The sequence below is a fragment of the Chiroxiphia lanceolata genome, chromosome 16 (genome assembly GCF_009829145.1).
Source record: "Chiroxiphia lanceolata isolate bChiLan1 chromosome 16, bChiLan1.pri, whole genome shotgun sequence".
Taxonomy (NCBI): Eukaryota; Metazoa; Chordata; class Aves; order Passeriformes; family Pipridae; genus Chiroxiphia; species Chiroxiphia lanceolata.
Genome location: NC_045652.1, coordinates 14,344,557 through 14,363,489, shown reverse-complemented (window position 1 = coordinate 14,363,489; position 18,933 = coordinate 14,344,557). Strand labels below are relative to the sequence as shown.

Genomic DNA, 18,933 nt, shown 5'->3' with positions numbered 1-18,933 from the left:
TAGGACAGCACAGGAGGCAAAGCCACCACATTTGGCTGCCCCATCCTCAGGGAGCCAGTGACTCCCTTTATTTAGAACCAGTTCCCCATTCCCAACCACCTCTTTTCTGCCTGGGGAAATCAAGGCACATCCCAGCCCACGGCACCACCACACAGGCAGGCAGAGCGATGCTTTCTGCTTTTATTCAATTAATGCAGCAATCTATACAAGAAAAAAAATAATAATGAAACCATGAAATTCCAAACCCTGACAGTGAAGAACCAAATTCTTCCTAAGAATCAACCAGAATTAAAAGATTCCCCCACGTCAGACTGTACATAAAATAATCTCTGCCCCATTTACAGCGTTTCACACAGTACTTCTCGTATCTCAAACTTCAGAACTGTACAACTTTGTTACAAACCACGCTTTTTCCTAGGAAAAGCTTACGGAAAAAAATATTGCCACTTTCTTTTTTATTTATTTTTTTTTTTTAATTTTTATTTTTATTGGTAACCAAAAAAAAAAAAATTAGAATCTTTTAAAAAAAAAAATTAAAGTCAGCCAGAACTTGTTAAGTGTGGGCAGGGGAAGGAGCATAGGCGCTTCTTGGCCAAATGTTTCTCCTCCCAACGGGGAAAGGGAACATTTTTGGCAGGTAAAAGACTCTTTGCTGCTGGTGGGGGTTCAACCCCAGCCCCCCTGAGCCCTCTTCAAAGCCTAGCAGCTGTTTTGACCCTTGGGCTTGGATAATTCCACCACTGACTCTTCTGGAGATACGGGCAACAGCAACAAACCCCAATTCCTGCTGTTCTTCACAGAAAAGCAGGGATGAATCCCACTGAACTAGGGATGAACCCCACCTCCCTCCCCCTTCCTTAGGAAAGACAGTTCTCCTGGTCTGGGCTGTGGGTCTGGGAGCATGGATTGTCACACTGGATGTAGCCTTATTCCCAGTTTGGGGCTGAGCAAGGACACGTTGTGGGTGGATGGAGAGGAGGTCGGACCACACAACTGGATCAGACACAGGACAAAGCCGAGGGGGTCAGGGCAGTGCGTGAGCCCATCCCACAGAGCACATGGGAAAAGTTTTGCCTCCAAAACGGAGCTCTCCGCCCTCCACACTCCCACACCAGCCCCATGGCACCAGCCTGACCCAATGCCTGCGGGCAGCCCGACAGAGAAAAGGTGTGGGATCACCAGGAATTCCGAGCCACAGTTTCACCAGACAGGTTACAGGAAGGGATCCAGACCTCTGGACCCACGTGAAAAATGCGTCTTCTGGTTTTGAATCCAGGTTTCACTCCGATGTTGTTCAGTGCAAAAGAGTTAAAAAACCATGTTATCTACACATATACATCCGTGTCTATAGAAAATGTCTGTACAAGTGGGAAGATGGCCCTGCCTGCACGCTGGGGACTCCTCTTCCGAGGGATGCCGCGGGTCCCACCGCTTGCACCCCGCTCCCTCTCTCTCTCTCTCCAAGGTGTCAACCCCCAACCAGTCAGATTGAAAACCAGGTGAGCTATGAGAAGAGATGGTGGCTGGAGCTCCTCCTGCCCCCCCAGCCACGGCTGCCAGCTCTGACCCACTGCACGGATGCGAGGCAGGGAGGAAGGGAGAAGGGAAGAGCTCCCAACCATAGCATGCAGGAATTCCAAAACAAGCTGGAAAAGGATACTTGCACACATATGGACTGCACAAGGACCAGGATGAGGTGATGCCTGACACCAGGCGAGAGGTAAGACCTCAGGATGCCTAGTTCAGCCTTTGGCAGAGATACAGCCAGCACCTCATCCCACAGGAATCCTGCTCTGGGAAGCTGCCCCAGGAAAGGCAGGCTACCTCCAGCTTCGTTTTGAGCTGACACCAGGGTAGAGTATCCATACTGCAGAGGTAGGCATAAAACTGGGAGCCAGGAAGGGAGAGGGGAGAGCCAAGACCTCCAGCAGTGACCACTGTCACTGTCACACCCGTGGCAGAGCCCAGTGCTGTGGTGGGCACAGCCAGGATGAATCCAGAAAGACAAAGCCATAAGGAGAAGGGATTGCTGCTCCCCACATGCGGTTTTGCTATCAGGGGAATGCCAAGCTTTCCAAAACAGGGGGTTTGTAGCCAAGAGCTGGCCTGGATTCGCAGCAGGAAGCTGGGAGGGTGAGGAACATCACTTCAAATGCTACGTGTGGTCTGAAAATGGCATTTTAAAGGTTTCAGAAGTGGCAGAAGCATGAGCTTTCAGATCTCTGGGCAGGTAAGATGGGTTCCTTCAAAGGCTCTGCCTGTACCTCGGCATGGAGCCAGCGGGGGCTCTCACCAGGAAAGCAATCAGATAAAATAATCAAGAGACAGGCACGGGGTACCTCAGGTACAGACCCCCACAGACCAGCACTGTGCTGAAGGTGATGGCAACATCCTCTGTGCTACTGTGACCACAAGATCCAGCCTGAGCAGAACCCCAACAACAGGCGAGCGCCAGGAGCTGCAGAAATAATCAGCAGGGAAGGAAAAGGACAGTGGGATCCAGATGTCAGCAAGTATTCTGCAGGGAACAAATGCCTGGGTGGCTATTTTAGACCAGGAGCCCCTCAAGACAGCAGCAAACGGGTTTCAAAATATATTACATCTTTTTATTGCCAAGCGTGCAGACCACAAAGTGTGTGGGGGACACAACACTAAGAAAAACTACAATTGGAAGGAGGGAAAAGCAGTAAAAATTTAAAAATAAGACTACTCCTTACAACTGCCAACACTTGGGTTCAAAGAATCAACTGGAGGAAGTTTTCCTTAAAAGTAGGGTTCTAAATATGGTGCTGGGCCCCAAAACTTTGCAAACGCCAAGGCTTTGGTCTGGGCTAACGCAAACCGGGTGGGAGAAGGATGAAGGCAGATGTTCTAACACAACTCCACAGGGCTGAATGCCTGATTCGTCTCAGCATTTCCTGTAGCAACCAGAAAGCTCCCTACCATGGGAATACAGGCAGGAATAAGCCAGAAGGCAGGCAACTTCAGTGCTGGATGCACTGAACCGGGGCCAAACTAGACCCCTGCAGTGTCCCCACTCCCAGCCTTGGAGGGGACAGACCATGGCCGAGGCCACGGCAGCGCCTGTTCCTGCTCTGGCAGAGCACAGCCAGTCCCTCAGGATGGGACACTGTGCTGGGATGCTGTGCCTCTCAACTCTCTCCACCTGAAAGGGGCAGTGGAGAACAGCTCCTCTCCAGGGTCCCAAGGCACACGCCCTCACAAGCACAGCGTCTCTCCTACTCCTCCTCGCTATCCCCAGCTCTGGGAAGCAGCACATACTCAGTGTGATCCCTCACTCGGCAGCCCCAAGGTTCCAATATGGATCTCAGGACAATGCTGGGCCATCCTCAGGGAAGCCAGCCATGATTCCTTCCTCCCCAGTCACAACACAACAACACACCCCTGTCAGACCAGCACTGAGAAACCAGAGCTCTAGTACATTCTTCTCGGAGAGGGCAGCGCAGGGACACAAGGCTGCGAGCCCACGCTGGCTTGGGAAAGGGTCTGGAAAGGAAACCTACTGCATTTAAAACACTAAAGTGCAACGAAAATGTCCTAAACCCTTTGAAATCAATCGCAGTAAGAGGGGTCTGCAAAGCTTCAAACTTCCAGTTACTGCAGGGCACCCTTAAAACAGACCCAACAACCACCAGGAAAGAGCAGACCAAGGAGCCCTTTGGTAAAACAAGGAATATGATGCCACCATGGAATTTCAGCTCCTGGGGTCAAACATCATATTTAGAACATTTGGAAAGGAAGAGTGTTAAAGCGAAAAAAACCCAAACAAAACAAAAATACAATTCTTGAATCTTGCGCAATGAAACAGTTAAACTTTTTGGTGTTTTCAAAAGAAATCCCAACAGACAGCCTGGCATAACTTTATCTGCTTCCTAAGGGAGAGATGCCCGCTCGACCCATGACTCAGGACAGCATGTGCACTGGACATGTTCCATCCTTACGTATGTCTCAGCATTCCTCCATTCATAAAACTCAAATCCTTCCTGTTTACTCTTCAGCCTGAAAGGAAAAACCAAAACTGAAGCTAGATGGAAGATAGCCAGAGGGAGGAGAAAGTTTTCACAGACTGGAGGCCAATCTCATCAGCTCCAGGAGCCTGGAAAGAGCAATCCTCAGTGCCGCCTCATTTTAACTTTCCTGGCCGGGCTGCCGTCCTCCTCCTCCTCCTCACAGTCCTCCGTGTACTCGTACGACCGTCGCCAATAGTTCTCGGAGCTGAAGTTGCTCCGTCTCCTATGTTTTGGTAAGAGGACCGAGCGCCTGTTCTCCTCTTTATCCATTTCTAGGATCCGTGGCCTACGGAGAGAGAGAAAGCAGGAGTGAGAGCACAGCCAGGGTGGGATGCAGGCATTCCTCCTGCGGACACTGTCTGCAGTGCTGCACACTCGGAGTGACAGCCCTGCCTGCTTCCACAGCGCCTTCCCAGCACCGGGCACTCGGCAGAGCAGGAACAGATCACCAAGCTGCACCTCCCACGGGGAGCTGAGAATTTGCTTTGATGGTGCAAGTCCTTCCCCTTCCCAGGGCAAGTTTTGGTCTTTAATCTCCACCAGGAACACTTCCAAACAGCCCAGTCACCTCTAGGTTTTTTAAGTGCAGCTTGCGGCCCCAAGAAACATCCCTTGGGCAGTGGGGTCTGTCTCCTGCATCAGAACTCACAGCACAGAGCTGAGCTCCTCATGGTGTAGGATCACAGCACAGCTCCAAAATCTTTTGTCCTCTCAAAACATTAGCACAGTGCAATTGTTATTTCTGCAGAATTGCCTCTGATCACTTCATAGCAGGACTGGGCTGGTGGGCTGCACAGACCCCCTTATTTTATCTGAGTGGTTCCTCTGAGAGATACCACTATGATATGCATGCTAATTACCTGTTATATTGGAGTCTTTGAGGCCACAGGAAGAGAAAAACATGTTTTTCACACCCATCTGCTGCAGGAGCCTATGCAAGCCATCCCCCACACCCTGATAAGGTCACATCAGGCTGAAAAACAGCTCTGACAGATCCGCACATTTGTCCTGCATGATCGCTTCCCTAATCGGACACTGCGTGCTCGGAGGGAAGCTGCATTTGCAGGCCAGCTTCAATTCTTCATCCATCTTCCCAGCCTGCATCCAGGTGAATGAACACAGCTCACAAACAAGCCATCCCCACCCTCCTCCCTCCAGGACAGGTTGAAACAGGGCTGGGACCGCACAGCAGCCAAGTCCCGCGACCAAGGCGACTTTTGGGCTGTATCCAGTGTGCAGAGAATGCCACCTTGATCCTCAGGAAGCTTTGGAATTGGACTGTCCAGGCCAGCTGGCAGACTGGCTATCACTCAGGGCTATCGGTGTGTTCACACCAAGGTGTTTAAGGGAAGCCTTGCTGCAGAGCTCAAGCTGTCTGAGACCTTGGCAAGGAGCTTCCCTGAAGGTCAGGCTTAAGCATCCACACAGTCTGGTTTCTCACACAAAAAAATATACCCACGCAGCTCTGGAATCACAACAGGTCTGAGAAGCTTCCCAAAAGGCCTTCACCTTTCCCAGATAGCAAACCCTCATGTTCTCTCCCAGGACTGCTTTCATAATATAGTTTGATGCAGCTGCACAGGTTGCTTGGCAATAGAGGTCAAAAATGATTAGCTGCAGGGAAACTATTGTTCTGAACGACTGCATTATCAAAAGCCAGCCAAATCTATTGCTTCTTCATTATGCCACTCACAGGATAAACAATGTAAGCTGCTTACAGCCAGAGCTCAGCCTCCACAAGTCTGGGAGCAACATATAAAGAGCTCATTCTGATAAAACAGATCTTGGCACCACAGAAAGCACCTGCCAGGTGCAACAAAGATGTTTTTAAGTGTGTTGTGCAGCCAAGGACCTCAACCATGCACTGACCCAGAAACCCCATCCCAAACATTGCCCTTAGGAGAGATCACCCTACCTGTGAGCAGCATCAGGATCTGCTTTGCGATGGGACCGCTTTGGTTTCAGGATCTGGTCCCGGTTGCTTCCCGATAGACGGTCAGAGTTATAACCTGGTGGCAACACAGAGCTACTCAGGGATTTTGTTTCCAATCGAGGTGCATCTAGTCTTGTTCTGCAAATATTTAAAGAGAAGAGAATTTGCAAGGAGTTTCTACAGAACCACCAGTGTGCTGCAGCAAATATCTGCCCGGGATGTGCTGCAGGAGAGCCCTCCATCCCAGCCACACAGCTCAGGAGGAGGGGCAGGATACCACACTCCAGAGCAGAACAAGCTGCAGCTTTTTGGTACTTCAAGCTTTATAGAATCATGGAATGGTTTGGGTTGGAAGGGACCTCAAAGCTCATCCCGTCCCAGCCCCGTGCCATGGGCAGGGACACCTTCCACTATCCCAGGTTGCCCCAAGTTCCACCCAACCTGGCCTTGGACACTTCAGGGATGGGGCAGCCACAGCTTCTCTGGGCAACCTGTGCCAGGGCCTCACCATCCACACAGGGAAGAGTTTTCTACTAATAGCCAATCTAAACCTGCTCTCTTCAAATTTGAAGCCATTCCCCCTTGTCCTACCAGAGAAAAGAGGGACACGTAGTCATGAGGTGAATGCAAGAGGTGCTGGCTCACTGCAATCCCAGTGGGATACAGAGCAGAGGTGCAGGAGCAGCTGTGAAATCACAGTGACTCGTCAATAACTCACAGCTCCAGTTAATCCACCTGGGTGGGAGATGTCCTGCAAAATTCATCACCACCTCCAACAGTAATAACTGCTTCCACCTGGAAACTCCCTCCTGCCCACAGATCTCACAGGGTCAGGTGTTCCTCAGGTTGACTAAGAGGTGCAAAGAGTTGAAGTACGAGTCAAGAGCGGGTGTAGCAAACAGGAGCTGCACCACATCCTTTCCAGCAGCACAGCACACACTCAAGATACACCAGAGAGCAAAGACAGCTCATCCCAGAGGAGAACTGCTGCTGACCCAGCCACAACTGCAGCCACACACACGTGGAAGGAGGCAGCAGGAATGAAAACTCAACGAAGCAGCATCTTATCCCAGTGCTGTGACCATCTCCAAGCACAGCACAGTCACCAGGCTCAAGTTATAAACTCTGCTAAAGTCTATTTCAAAACACAGACTGAAGCCTAAGAATGGGCAAAATATAGTAAAAGGTGCTGGTGCTCCAGAGCTGCCAATTTCAGGAGGATCCAAGCTACTTCCCAGAAGGAAAGGCATCCTGATGCTGTTGTTGCAGTCTGTCTCCCTCCTTAGGATAAGGAGGGACTACAGAAGGGGTCTGGGTAAAAGAAAGGGGAAAATCACTACTTGTTCTCCTGTGCTGAACTTTAGCTCCTGAGGGAGGTTTCCACAGGAGAATCCCAACCTAAACTCCCGTTAGGAAGCACATCCAGCTGCCAAGGTACACTCTGCCACTGGGGAGAGCCCCTTCAGTCAAGCAGGGTGATGCCAGGCTGGCACAGGTGACGCTTGGCATGACAGCCTGAGTTTGCCCAGCATGCCAGAAACAAGGAACACTTCCACAGGCAGCTGCCAGGCTGGAGCCTGTGATAGTTCACGCTGTTGTCCTGAGCTGTTCTCAGCTCCAGGACTGGACCCAGTCCAGCCAGAACACCATAGGCATTGCTGATCCTGCCCCAGACAAGGTGGTTTAAGTATCTCTCAAATACAACAGCAACTGCAGGGCTGCAATTCAAACAAACCAACCCTCAAATACACTGGAAGGGCAAGGGAACACCAGCCATGCTCCCTCTGGCCACAGAGCAAGGCAGGAGCAGGTTCAAGTTAAATAGAGTAACTCCTATTTATGAAGCAGAATGGCAGCAGAAACCCTCTAAAATTACTTTCAAGACCCACTTCAATAGGTCTCATTTCTATCCCCTCCTCCCACATTACCTCTTCCAGCACCTCATGAAATTGAGAGCAGATTCCTCCACTCTCGCTCAAAGCGCTTCCAAACCTCGCTGGCTCCCACAGCCCTGTGCTCTGACACGCAGGAAAACACTCAATATCATCACACTACAGCACTGAGGTGTTTATGACCTACTTGGTAACCACGCTGCTCTGGAGCATCCTGCAAAATCCTGCTGCTCCTCCAGCTCCCACAGCTTTGTTCTGCCGCTGTCAGCGAAAACACGCTCGGAGCAGAGGCAAGAGCAGAGCCAAGTGCAAACGTGTCTGGGACCCAGCAGGATCTCACATTCAGAGCTGAACATCCCAGTTCCAACTGGGGTGACCCAGCTGATCTGATCCCGCTGGGAAGCTCAGGGCTGATCCTCACCACGAAAACGAGGAAGAGGAGTTTTACGAGGCCGCGGGCTGCTCCCAACCCTGCCGTGCTAGCAGGCCACCAGCGGAAGTAGCTGCTTTCCCGGTTGCATAACACACTGTTTCAGAGAAAAGTCGTGTGATCCGGGAATCGGGAGTGGCATTTGTGCAGTGATCCAGGGCGTGGGGACACAGCACAGACAGGGGTCACTGCGGCCCCGCCGCGCGCGCACGGACACGCACGGAACACCGGGAGATGGCCGCCCTCACCAGGGATAAACAGCAATTAATAAGCTCTATTTGGCAGCAGCTGGAGCACGGCCTGTGGCAAACAGGGAATTGCCATGGATTCACCGGGGGTGCTAAGCTCTGCAGAGGTTACACGGAAAGAATCACCAGGGGGGTTTCCGCTTTGCTCAAGAGAAAAACCTCCCTGTTGGTTGTGTCTGGCCTGTCAGTCAGGTCAGCCCGCGGCTGTGTGACTGGGCAGAGACACTTCTGCTCTAATGTTAAGCAAATCAGACCCCAAAAATGAGGGGAAGGCAGAAGGACACACTTGTGGAGAGGGATGGCTGAACAAACACAGCTGGTATGGCTCTGGTAGGAGCTGCAGGCTTTGTCTACTCAGCAGTGATGCACCAGGTCAGCTGGCTACACCACTGCTCCTTCCAGGATTTAAAGGAGGCTTATAAAGAACAGGCAGAGCTACTTTTTACATGGGCAGATAGATTTAGATTAGATATTAGAAAGAAATCCTTTACTCAGAGGGTAGTGAGGCACTGGCACAGGTTGCCCAGAGAGGTTGAGGACTTCCCATGCCTGGAAGTGTCCAAGGCCAGGTTGGACAGGGCTTGGAGCAACCTGGTCCAGTGGAAGGTGTTCCTGCCATGGCAGGGGGTTGGAATAGATGAGCTTCAAGGTCCCTTTTTTGCTCAGTTGCACTTTGATGGCAGCCAGGTTAGACTGAAATAACCCAACATTCTCAGCTTACAGAGGTTGGAGAAAGCAAGAGGCAGAGCCAGTTTAAACAGGTATTTTCAATATCTGCAACAGATATTGGGCAGCTTTAGCTTATTTATCTGAGTCTGTCTTTTCCAGGGAACTGCTCCACAACCAAGAACAGGCAGCTTCTCTATCCTAAATCCCAACCAAAGCAGCTACACGACTTGGAGATCCCTCCTCGTCAGCACTTTTTGTTGTTTGCACCAACACCATGAACACAACAGCTTTAAGTTCTTATCACAACCCCCTTACCCCAAACCTCACGTGGCCATAACCAGCTGTGGGGTGGTTTGGCTACATCCTGTCTTTCATCCCACTCTATCTCCTGCCACATGTCATCCTGCCTCCCTGGGTTTGGGCTGATTTTGCCTGGCTAATGCCTTGGGGCTGCTGTTTTTTCTGCCTTCATTTCATGGGTCTCTCTAACCAGATGTCCAACTCCACTCCACTGGCTTTGTGCCATATCTTCACAACGTTGCCAGGCTTGTTTTGAAACCAACTAAGCCATCCAAAAGCTCATCCAGTCTGAATCCATACCACTTGCCTGATAGCCTTGTGCCAGCCTGGGCCAGAACCACAAGCCCTGCCACCAATGCCCACGCTTTTGGTTGGGTTCACAGGACTCAAAATCGTTGTGTTTTCACTTACAAAAAGATTTCTTGACAGCAGAATTACTGCTAACACCTTCTAAGTCACGGTCACCATGGGTCTATGTGTGCCAGTCACATTTTTTGATCTCCTAGTAGAAGGAACTGATGAGAGAGGACATTTCTGGGCACAAAAAAAGGTAATATTTTAAGGAGTTTGGGGTGGGGTTGGCCTATTTTTTCTCCCTTTTCTTAAGAGTTTTAGGAACAAGCAATGCTTGATGAAATGCCATCAAGACAGTGTAGATACTAGAACAGGAAACATGTTTCTAAAACAGCTTACAGAGCTTGGCTTCCCAACACAGACTCGAAGGACAAGCCCTGTAAAGTGAGCACTGAATTCACTTTGTTTCTCTCCCAAGTCAGTGCCTTCCTCCCTCTCCCCAGGAAACAAAGGCCATGCTACCAAGTAAACTTCATCTGCTTTTATAGGAGATTCTTCATCACAAGCATCAGCTTCAAAGGACTGTCCAGGTAACTCACACAGGGAGGTATCATATGACCAGACACCTGAATACACAACCCAAAACAAGACAGTTTGAAATCTGAGCTGTTTGGAGCTGGGCAGCCAAGGAAAGACAGGTGTTTGGACACCAACAGGGCTTGCAACCCCAGCCCTTTCAATGAAGTGCTGCTCACAGAGCCAAGAAGTGATTAACTCTGCAGGAACTGGTTCCAGCTACTTCCACTGCCGGGTACGGCAAGAGTGTCAGAGTGACATCTAATCAAGGTGTAAGATCAAGCCAGCAAATTAACAAGCAAGGCAGTTTTTAAGTGTTTAAACATCACGACACCACATCCACGTTTATCTTACTGTCCGGAGGGCTTCCACACTTACTTCCTCAGGATGATGACAGCTCTTCTCTCCTTGATGTCCTGTGGTCGAATACAGTGTGTGATTTCGTCGGCCGCATACCCACTGACAACAGAAACAAAAAGCCACTGTGAGAGACATGCCAGGCAGAGGCAGAAAGTGGTTTCCAGCCTCAACAACTCATTTTGGCCAGTATTTCCAAACTTCCATCAGGAATTCCTCCTCCAAACACCGTTCCCCAGACACACGGGAGCTAGACTTGTAGGAAGGAACAAACATCAGGAAAGAACATGGACAGCCAGGGTTTGGGTTTTTTTTGAGGGGGGAGCTTTAGGACTCAATTTTTTAGCATACACCAGAGGAAACTGCCACCTGCTACAGCGCTGTGAAATAAGACAAGTGGAAATGCGTGTATGGATTGTAAATTCAGACAATTCATTTACAAAGAAATTAGAAAGCAACAGGGGAAAAATCAGCACGTTCCTCCAAAGAATCCCCTCATGCACATCCCTGAGAAAAGCCATCTCTCACGGCTGAGATGTGCAGCACACCCAGACACGAACACAAACCAGAGTCAGTGAGATTTGTTAGTCATGGAGGGGTGCAGTGATGGCAAGAGTTGAGCCTCTCACCTGGGCACAGATTCTCTCAGCACCCTCATCCTCCCCGCTCCCCATCACGTGGCACATCCTCAGCCATGATACGAACATCACCAACCCCAACCCAAAGCACTTGGGTTATAACCTTCAAACTCAGACCCGCAAACCAAGCTGCACTCCCAAAACCTCCCTGTTACAGAGAGAAACAGCTCCCTGGGCTGAGGAAAACGACCCCAGGTTCAAGCAGTAGCCGCTCTGGGCAGGAGCGTTTCACTGTGTGAGGTGACTTCAGATACTCCATGTTTCCAGCAGGCTGGAGAAAAACCAAGGCCAAGGACGACCTCAGCTTCCTACAAAACACTGGAGCATTTTTCTCGTGGCTGCTTCTGTTGTCGAGCAGGTGAAATCACAGTGGGTCCATGGAGAGCAGCCACCACCCCTGCTCGGACACACAAACCACGCTGCGGGAGCACATCCCGTCACTCCCACGGTTCCAGCCAGCAGGTCCGAGAGTGGGGCCTGCCCTCTACCTGCCGTTTGGAGAGTGTCAGCTCACACAGAGCCTTCTAGACTCCAGCATAGGAAAGAGAGAAGCTAAACACCTTCAGAGCCTCCTGGAACACCTGACAAGGGCAGGAGCACCTTGAAAGGGATTTGGGCAAAGGCTGCTGAAGCCACACAACGCTGGCACACCCCCACGCTGTTTAACCTGAAGCAGAAATCACCAGGCCCGCAGTCCCCACGAGGCTTTTCTTGGCACACCGGCTGCCAGGCAGCCCTCAGAAGCACGGCCAGGGTCAGGGGCTGGCAGGTTATTCAGGACACTCAGAGCACAGAACACATCTCACACATGCAAGTCTTCTCCGGGGACAGGACCGGGTTTCCTTGATCTGGTTAGATAACCCACCCACTCACCCAGAAACACGCACCTCTCCTCAAAGACAGATCTACTGCTTTAGGAGGAGAGTTAAAAAGTATAAGTCCTGATCAGTTAAAACAGGGGTGATGTCCATGCCCCCCACCCTCCAGGCACTGCAGAACACAACAGTGTTATGCCAAGGGGCTTACGGTGATGCTCTTTTATGTTCCAGGAATCTCTGCGTCAGGCTCCAGCGAATTCATGAATATCACCCACGTTAACATTCAACTCGGCGCATCCTCGGCACCACCCTGAACATCAGGAAAAGGTCTGTTTCCAGACACGTGCTCTCCATCACGAGATGTCAGCCTGGACACTCCTTCTCACTCCCCAGGCAGGAATCCCCTTCCCAGATCAGTCCCAGAGTGGCCCCAGATGCACATGGGCAGCACCAAAGCAATAGCCCCAGTACTCCAGTCTGAGGTCCTAAAGGGCACCAGTCTGCCCCAGTGCCTTACTGGTGTGAGAAAGCTCTGCTTGCACCATATCCCATATAGCGATGGTGTCTCTCTGCACAGGCAGAAAAATGGAAGAAAAAGATTATTTGGTTGTGTCATACTTATGCTGCCTTGTGCCAGCACAAACTTCTCACCCACTGCCCAGCCTTGCACACCCCGATGACGGGTGAAGGGGCAGACACTGGGGAAAAATACCCATAATGGGTCTACCCGCAGATTTCTTGCCCAGAGAACAAACCCAAAGCAATTTGCTAAGGAAAACCCTAAATTCCTGCCCAGGAGAACACCTGAATAGGATATCTCTATCCCAGAGTGTTTTTCAGAAGAACACAGGGGGGTGCTGATGTTACCCACACGCCCCCCTCAACCCACCCCAACTCCCAACTGCCAGACCTTACACAGTCAACTCCTCCCTTCTCAATCCAGAAGAGCCACTACAGAACTGATTCACATGGAGATGAAAGTGGAATTTTTCTGTGCAGACATCACCAGAAAGGAGGCCCTGAAATTCTGCAGAGTCTCTAAAGAGAACATTTCTATGACAACACGTCCCGACGACAGCCAGGCCAGCTCAGAGGCACAGGGACCTGGCCCACTGCAGGGTTTGGGCAACTCAAGGCTTTACTTGTGGCTCAGGAGAGCTCCTGCCACAAACCATGGATGTGACACCGACCAGTCTGAGTAGAGCTCGAACAAATCTCTGCCTCATCACCACTGGCACACGCAGAACTTCCTCTGCACCAATGGCTTGTTCAGAGGGATCAGGCTTTTTTGGAAAAGCATCTAATGCAGGCAGCTGCAGAGAGATTCCTCCAGCTGGGAAGGAAGCAGGTTCATCCTCCAGCGACTCCAAGCAGCTCTGATTATGCGCCACCAGGCATGCCTGGAGACAACAGGAGGGACACACATCACAGTGTTTCCCTGCCATCACAAACAGCCAGGAGATGACCTGGAGCACTCTCCAGCTGCGGGAGGGAAGCCCACATGGCACACCAGCTCCCAGAACTTGGGAAATGTTACCTGTGCCATTCATTCCTCCAACTGCAGCTGCACTATTTCCAAGCACGGCGCTGAGAAAACATTCCTGGCAGCTTCAGTGCTGAGATTTGCTACCTATGACAGCAGCTGCAGGGCAGGGATCTGGATGGAACCCCCCATCCCAGCTGGATCTGCATCCCCCAGCTCCCTCCCTTTTTCCCAGCCTAAGCATTGTCAAAGCACACGTTCCCCAGATGAACAGGAAAATTCCTCCATCTCCTCCCCACTGGTTCAATCGATTGATGCTTATCAAATTATTGCTAAAAAAAGAAAACCCACAAATGTGGTGCAGCCAGCCCCCCCCCCCCCGAGAGCTGATGGGCCACAGGACTGGGATCCAGCAGCACACACTGAGGTGATGCTTCCTCTTGGACTGGCTGGCAGTGGGATAAACCTGCAGGAGCACCTTCTTCCCAGGGCTGCAGAAGAGGAGATTGGAGGAGGTTGTCTTCTAAATCTCAAAACCTACAAAGGCAAATCTTCCCTGCAGATGAGAAAGGAGAGGACAAAGGGCCTTGCTGGAAGAGGGAAGGGCTCATTAGCAGGTCATGGGTTGGCTCGGCCTTTGGTTTCTGGCAGAGGGGCACCGCCCAGGCAGGTGAATTCTGTTCCACCTCACCTGTAGTTTGAGGTCTGAACCCTTTCCAGCAGGTTCAGTGTTGGCAAACACCACATCTTGCTTCAGGGCAGGCAAAGTCAAGAGAGGGATATGGGGAAAGCCTCAATGCAAAATCCCTGCTGGGTAGGCGGCTATGAAATCAGGAGGAGAACTGGGAACAGGCTGCTGAGAGCAAGAACAGGACAGGTGTGATCTGGGGACAGCCTGAGAACGCTGTGAGGTCAAAGAGAGGGATCCAACAGCTTCCCTTAGATCCTCCTGACTTCCACAGGCTACCCTGGCTTCCCCAAAAGGCAGCAGGCCAGGAGCAGCCACTGACCCAGCAGGATTTGAATCCCAGACATTACAGGCATGCCACTTCTATCTGCACCCGTTCCCCATCTCCAGGGCAACTGCCTCCAGCAACTGTTTACCCACAGCGAAAACGCCAAGTTTGGGGAGTTGACTTAATCATAACCAAGGGATGGATTTGGTGATACACCCCTGAGAGCCTACCAACAATCTGCACCTCTCCTGCTCCTCCTAAACTGTTGGGGCTGGAGGGGAGGCAAGGAGATCTGCTGTGAGGCAAAGAATTCGATTCCAGCCAGGATCATATCAAGGCAGAACAATCACTTTGGCAGAATCTCATCTTAAGTGAGTGCTAAGTATCTGCTAACTGCTGTACCAAAATTGAAATAATCCATTCTAAAGTCTATTATTTGTTGGAAAGCAGAACATCTGACCGTGATGAAGCGGCAGCGGGTGAAGGAGAAAGCAGCCCTTCTATTTGCAGGGAAAAGACACTGGAGGGAAAAGATACTTCATTTGGTTTGTGCAATTGCTTCGGCCCCATTAATAAACTGGTTTCAGCAGCTGGGTGATGCTGGTCAACAACCCAGAGACCCCGGGAGACATGACATGTCAATCCTGGGAGCCCTGAGCCAGTGCCTCTTCCCAGCAGTTCTGAGGGAAGAGCAAGGTCTGGGATAAGAAAACATCATTCTCTGGTCCTGGAGCAGAGAAAGCACCTCTTCTTCCTCCCACCATCCTCCACTGCAGAGTCCCAATCCTCCTGCAGACATAAGGCCATGAGTTTTCCGAGTGGCTTTGATTGGAAGACTCAAGGCTGACCTCTGTTAGGTTATAAAAAATATAAAAAAATGCCTCTGGCTGTGAAAGAAAGAATAACTATTTATCCAGACCCAACGGGGAAAGACAGCAGAGAGATTCTCATCACCAGCAGAAAAATTAGGGTAGAAAGTTTCCCTCCTGGTGCCTCGGGGATGTGAGGGAGCGGAGTGGCTGCCTTACACCCGGCAGTCTCCATCCCTAGGGTGGATGGAACTTGCTCTGCAGTAAAAGGACATGGGGCAGGATGAGTCCCCTCGGGTCCTATTTCACAAAATCACCCTGACCTCTGCCCCCTCTGCCCTGGTCAACCCACCAGAGAGCGAGAAAACGTCCCCAGTGCTGCTCCCGATTCCCTCCGCAGCCTCCCTCATCCCTGGCTAATCCACAGAAGTTACCTAACGCCGGGGTATGGCGAGGATTAGTTAATGTTTGTGCAGCTTTTCCGAGATAAAAGCTACGCGAGATCTCAGCATTTATTATTGATGCACCAGTCAAGGAGGCCGTGTGTATGTGGGGGGAAAAATTCCTTCCCGAACCCTGCAGCGATCACTTTACAAGCCAAAGCAAGGGATTGTGTTACAGCCTGGGAGCCCGGAAAACCGGCCTGGACCTTCACCAGCCCAAAAAATAGCCACTCAAACGAGGATAAGTTGGTAGCTCAGAGCACTGCTGGCAGGGTCCCGTCCCGGTGATCCCTGCTCCTGGCAAGGAGCACTCTGACCTTCAGGGATACAAGGAACTGGCAGCCCTGGTGCCAGGCTTCGAGCCGCCCTCCCCAGGAGCTGGACACTGGTGGGTCCGTACGCTCCAGTCCTGCCTGTCCTCTTACCTTCTTGTCCCCTCACCTGCCTGCTCTCCCTCCCAGCCCGTGCCAGGAAGGCAGCGGGATTAGGAAGCAGGCGTTTCCCAGTGCCAATCCCAGCTTTACTGCCGACCAGCTGCATGACCTTGGGCAGGTCATTCCACCTCCACAGCTCTTCCTCATCACACGTAAAGTCCTTTCCTGCCTGTGACCTGCTGTGCTTCCAAGTGACAATCCCACAGGGCTCTGCACTCGGGTCTTGGTCTCCCCATCGTCACTGGGCAGGGAAGGGTTCAGTATTCCCAGTTTACAGATTGGGAAGACAAGGCCATTCACACCTCCTCTCCACGTTTAAGGTCAGGTCAGGGAGGCACTGGCCGAGCTAAGAATAGTCCCAGGAGTCCAGTCCCAACCAGCTGCTCAGTTAACAGTTAAAATAACACGTCTGACCACTCTTGGGCACAGGATCCATTTTGTGTCTCGACGTGTTATTTTAACCATTTACAGGAAACTACAGCTAAGCTCAGCTCGGCGCATGGCCACACTCCCACCAGGACTCACCTCAAGCCCCATGGAGAGGGCACCCTCCCAAATCCTCACCCACCACAGCAGCAGGACCGCCCCCAAACCCCTGCCTTACCCCTTCCACCACAGTGAAACCCTGTGCGTGTCTACGGGCGAGGGAGATGGAGCCCGAGGCGCCGTCGGGGCGCATCCATGAGCCTCGTGATCCGCGTTACACAACCGAGCCCCGGCAACGCGGGCGAGTTACCTGAGCACCGTGACGCTTCCCCTCTTCACGGGCAGGAAGAGAACGGGCTCCGAGACCCTGATGGGCTTGAACTGGAATTTACACCCGAAGCAGAGCGCCGAGTCGCTGAAGAAGGAGACGGACACGATGGGCCTCTCAAAGATATGGATGGGGTCAACGTGGGAGACAATGCAGCCCCCCGGCTGGTAGTCGTTGATGACGGCACTGTTCACAAAGCCCTCGGGGATCACCCGGTGCTCCACCAGCTTCCTGATCACCAGGTCGTGCACCCACTCGGGGATGGCGTCCACCTCCCCCCGCGGGTACAGCCGCTCCTGGCCGGGCCCTCTCCGCTGCAGCTGGGACCCGTAGGTGTAGCCTTCCCCGAAAAAATACTTGTTCCGCAGCGGCGCCCGGTCCACCGTGTGCTCCTTGTAGAGCCCCTTCTCGGCCCGGGACACCACGTCCTCGATGCGCGCCTCGATCTTGGCGCACTCCTCGGCGCTGAACAGGCGAAGCTGGCGGATGCCGCTCTTCACTTTCCGGGCTTCCTCCTCCTCCTTCTGCTCCTCGTAGTCGCTGGGCTCGGAGCCGGAGTCCTCCTGGTGCCGCCGCTTGCGGTCGTAGGGGGGCTCGGGGGGTTCCCGCGGGAGGCCCCCCCCGCCGCCGCCTTTGTGGCCGTCCCGGTAGGGCATCATGGACTTGAGCTTCTCCCGCAGGTCCGTGTAGCCGCTGCCGGCCATGGCTGGTCCGCAGCCCCCGCCTCTATCGATCCCCGCGCTGCAGGCGGCGGCGGGCGGCGGCGGGGGACGCGCGGCTGCTGCTCATGGCACCCGCCGCCCTGCCGGGAGAGAGAGCCCCGGGGCACCGGGGGGTGAGCACGGGGCCGCCGGGACCGCGCCAACCACTCCCCCCCACCCCCGGGGAGATGGGACCCCCTTCCACGCACCGCTGCCGTCCCCTCCCTCCCTGCCGGGGCACACTCACGGCTCGGCCCGGGGCGGGCGCAGACAACGCTGCCGGTGGTGTCGGTGCTCACGCGGCGGCCGGGCCTGGCACATGCCCAGCAGCGGCCCCGGGCGCCCCGCCCGCTCCGGCCGCAGCGGCGCTGCCCATGGCGGGGAAACCGGAGGAGGTCGGTGCGTGTGTAAGGGAGGGTATCCCGTGCCGTGCCGGGAGAGCAGCGGCGGCGGCGGGCGGGGGGGGTGGGAGAGGGGGATCTGGCGCGGCCCTTCCCGCTACGTCACCAGGAGCCGGCCCGACATCCCGGATCGCCGCGGGGCCGCCCCGCGCCCCGCCCCGCCGCGCACGCGCGCGCCCGCCACCGCCCCCCGGGCCCCGCCCCCTCGCACGCGCGCACCGACCGGCGCGCGCGCCCCGCCCCGCCCCGCCCGCCGCCGTTACCGGCACCGGCGGCACCGCCCCCGCCCCGCCCCGCCCCGCGCTGATTGGTCGGGAGGCGGGCGCGAGCGCAGAGGGCCGGCGACTGATTGGACGGGTCGCGCGCGCGCGGCGGCGGAGGAGGGGCGGAGAGCCCGGAGGTGGCGGCGGGTGCGCGGCGCGAGCGCCCCCTACCGGGCGCGGGGAGCGCAACGGGGGAGCGGGGGCGTGACCGGGAACGGGTGCGAGTGAAGGGGAACGGGCACCGGGAAAGTGAGGATATAGGGCGGGATAGAGAGGGAACTGGGGCACCGGGATGGGGAAACAGGCACGGGGATGGACGGGGAAAAGGAGGCACAGGGATGGGGAAACGCATGGGAATGGATGGGGAAAATGAGGCATGGGAATGGATGAGGAAAATGAGGCATGGGAATGGAAAGCAGGCACAGGGATGGAGAGGGAAGATGAGGCACTGGGATGGGGGAACGGATGAGAAAAATGAGGCACCGGGATGGGAAACAGACACT

At 53.5% G+C, this 18,933-nt stretch overlaps 1 protein-coding gene across 1 annotated transcript; it reads right to left on the bottom strand.

Annotated features, from left to right (window-relative positions):
- Nucleotides 1-166: 166 nt before the first annotated feature.
- On the bottom strand, nt 167-18,298 carry ALKBH5 (alkB homolog 5, RNA demethylase). The gene is made up of 5 exons (XM_032703880.1): nt 18,014-18,298; nt 17,048-17,867; nt 10,752-10,832; nt 5,947-6,102; nt 167-4,317 (listed from the first exon to the last, which is right to left on the bottom strand). Exons 2-5 carry the CDS (start codon nt 17,767-17,769, stop codon nt 4,134-4,136), a joined length of 1,143 nt encoding a protein of 380 aa, XP_032559771.1. The 5' UTR covers nt 17,770-17,867; nt 18,014-18,298; the 3' UTR covers nt 167-4,133.
- Between the last annotated feature and the right edge of the window lie 635 nt (nt 18,299-18,933).

Bases quoted from the DNA above. Each gene is read 5' to 3' on its own strand.
- ALKBH5 (XM_032703880.1), bottom strand. From the start codon at position 17,769: ATGGCCGGCAGCGGCTACACGGACCTGCGGGAGAAGCTCAAGTCCATG. The intron at 6,103-10,751 runs GTAAGTGTGGAA...AAATATTTGCAG, and splicing joins GCTGTCATCATCCTGAGGAA to AACAAGACTAGATGCACCTC. The intron at 4,318-5,946 runs GTAGGGTGATCT...CTCTCTCCGTAG, and splicing joins GATCCTGATGCTGCTCACAG to GCCACGGATCCTAGAAATGG.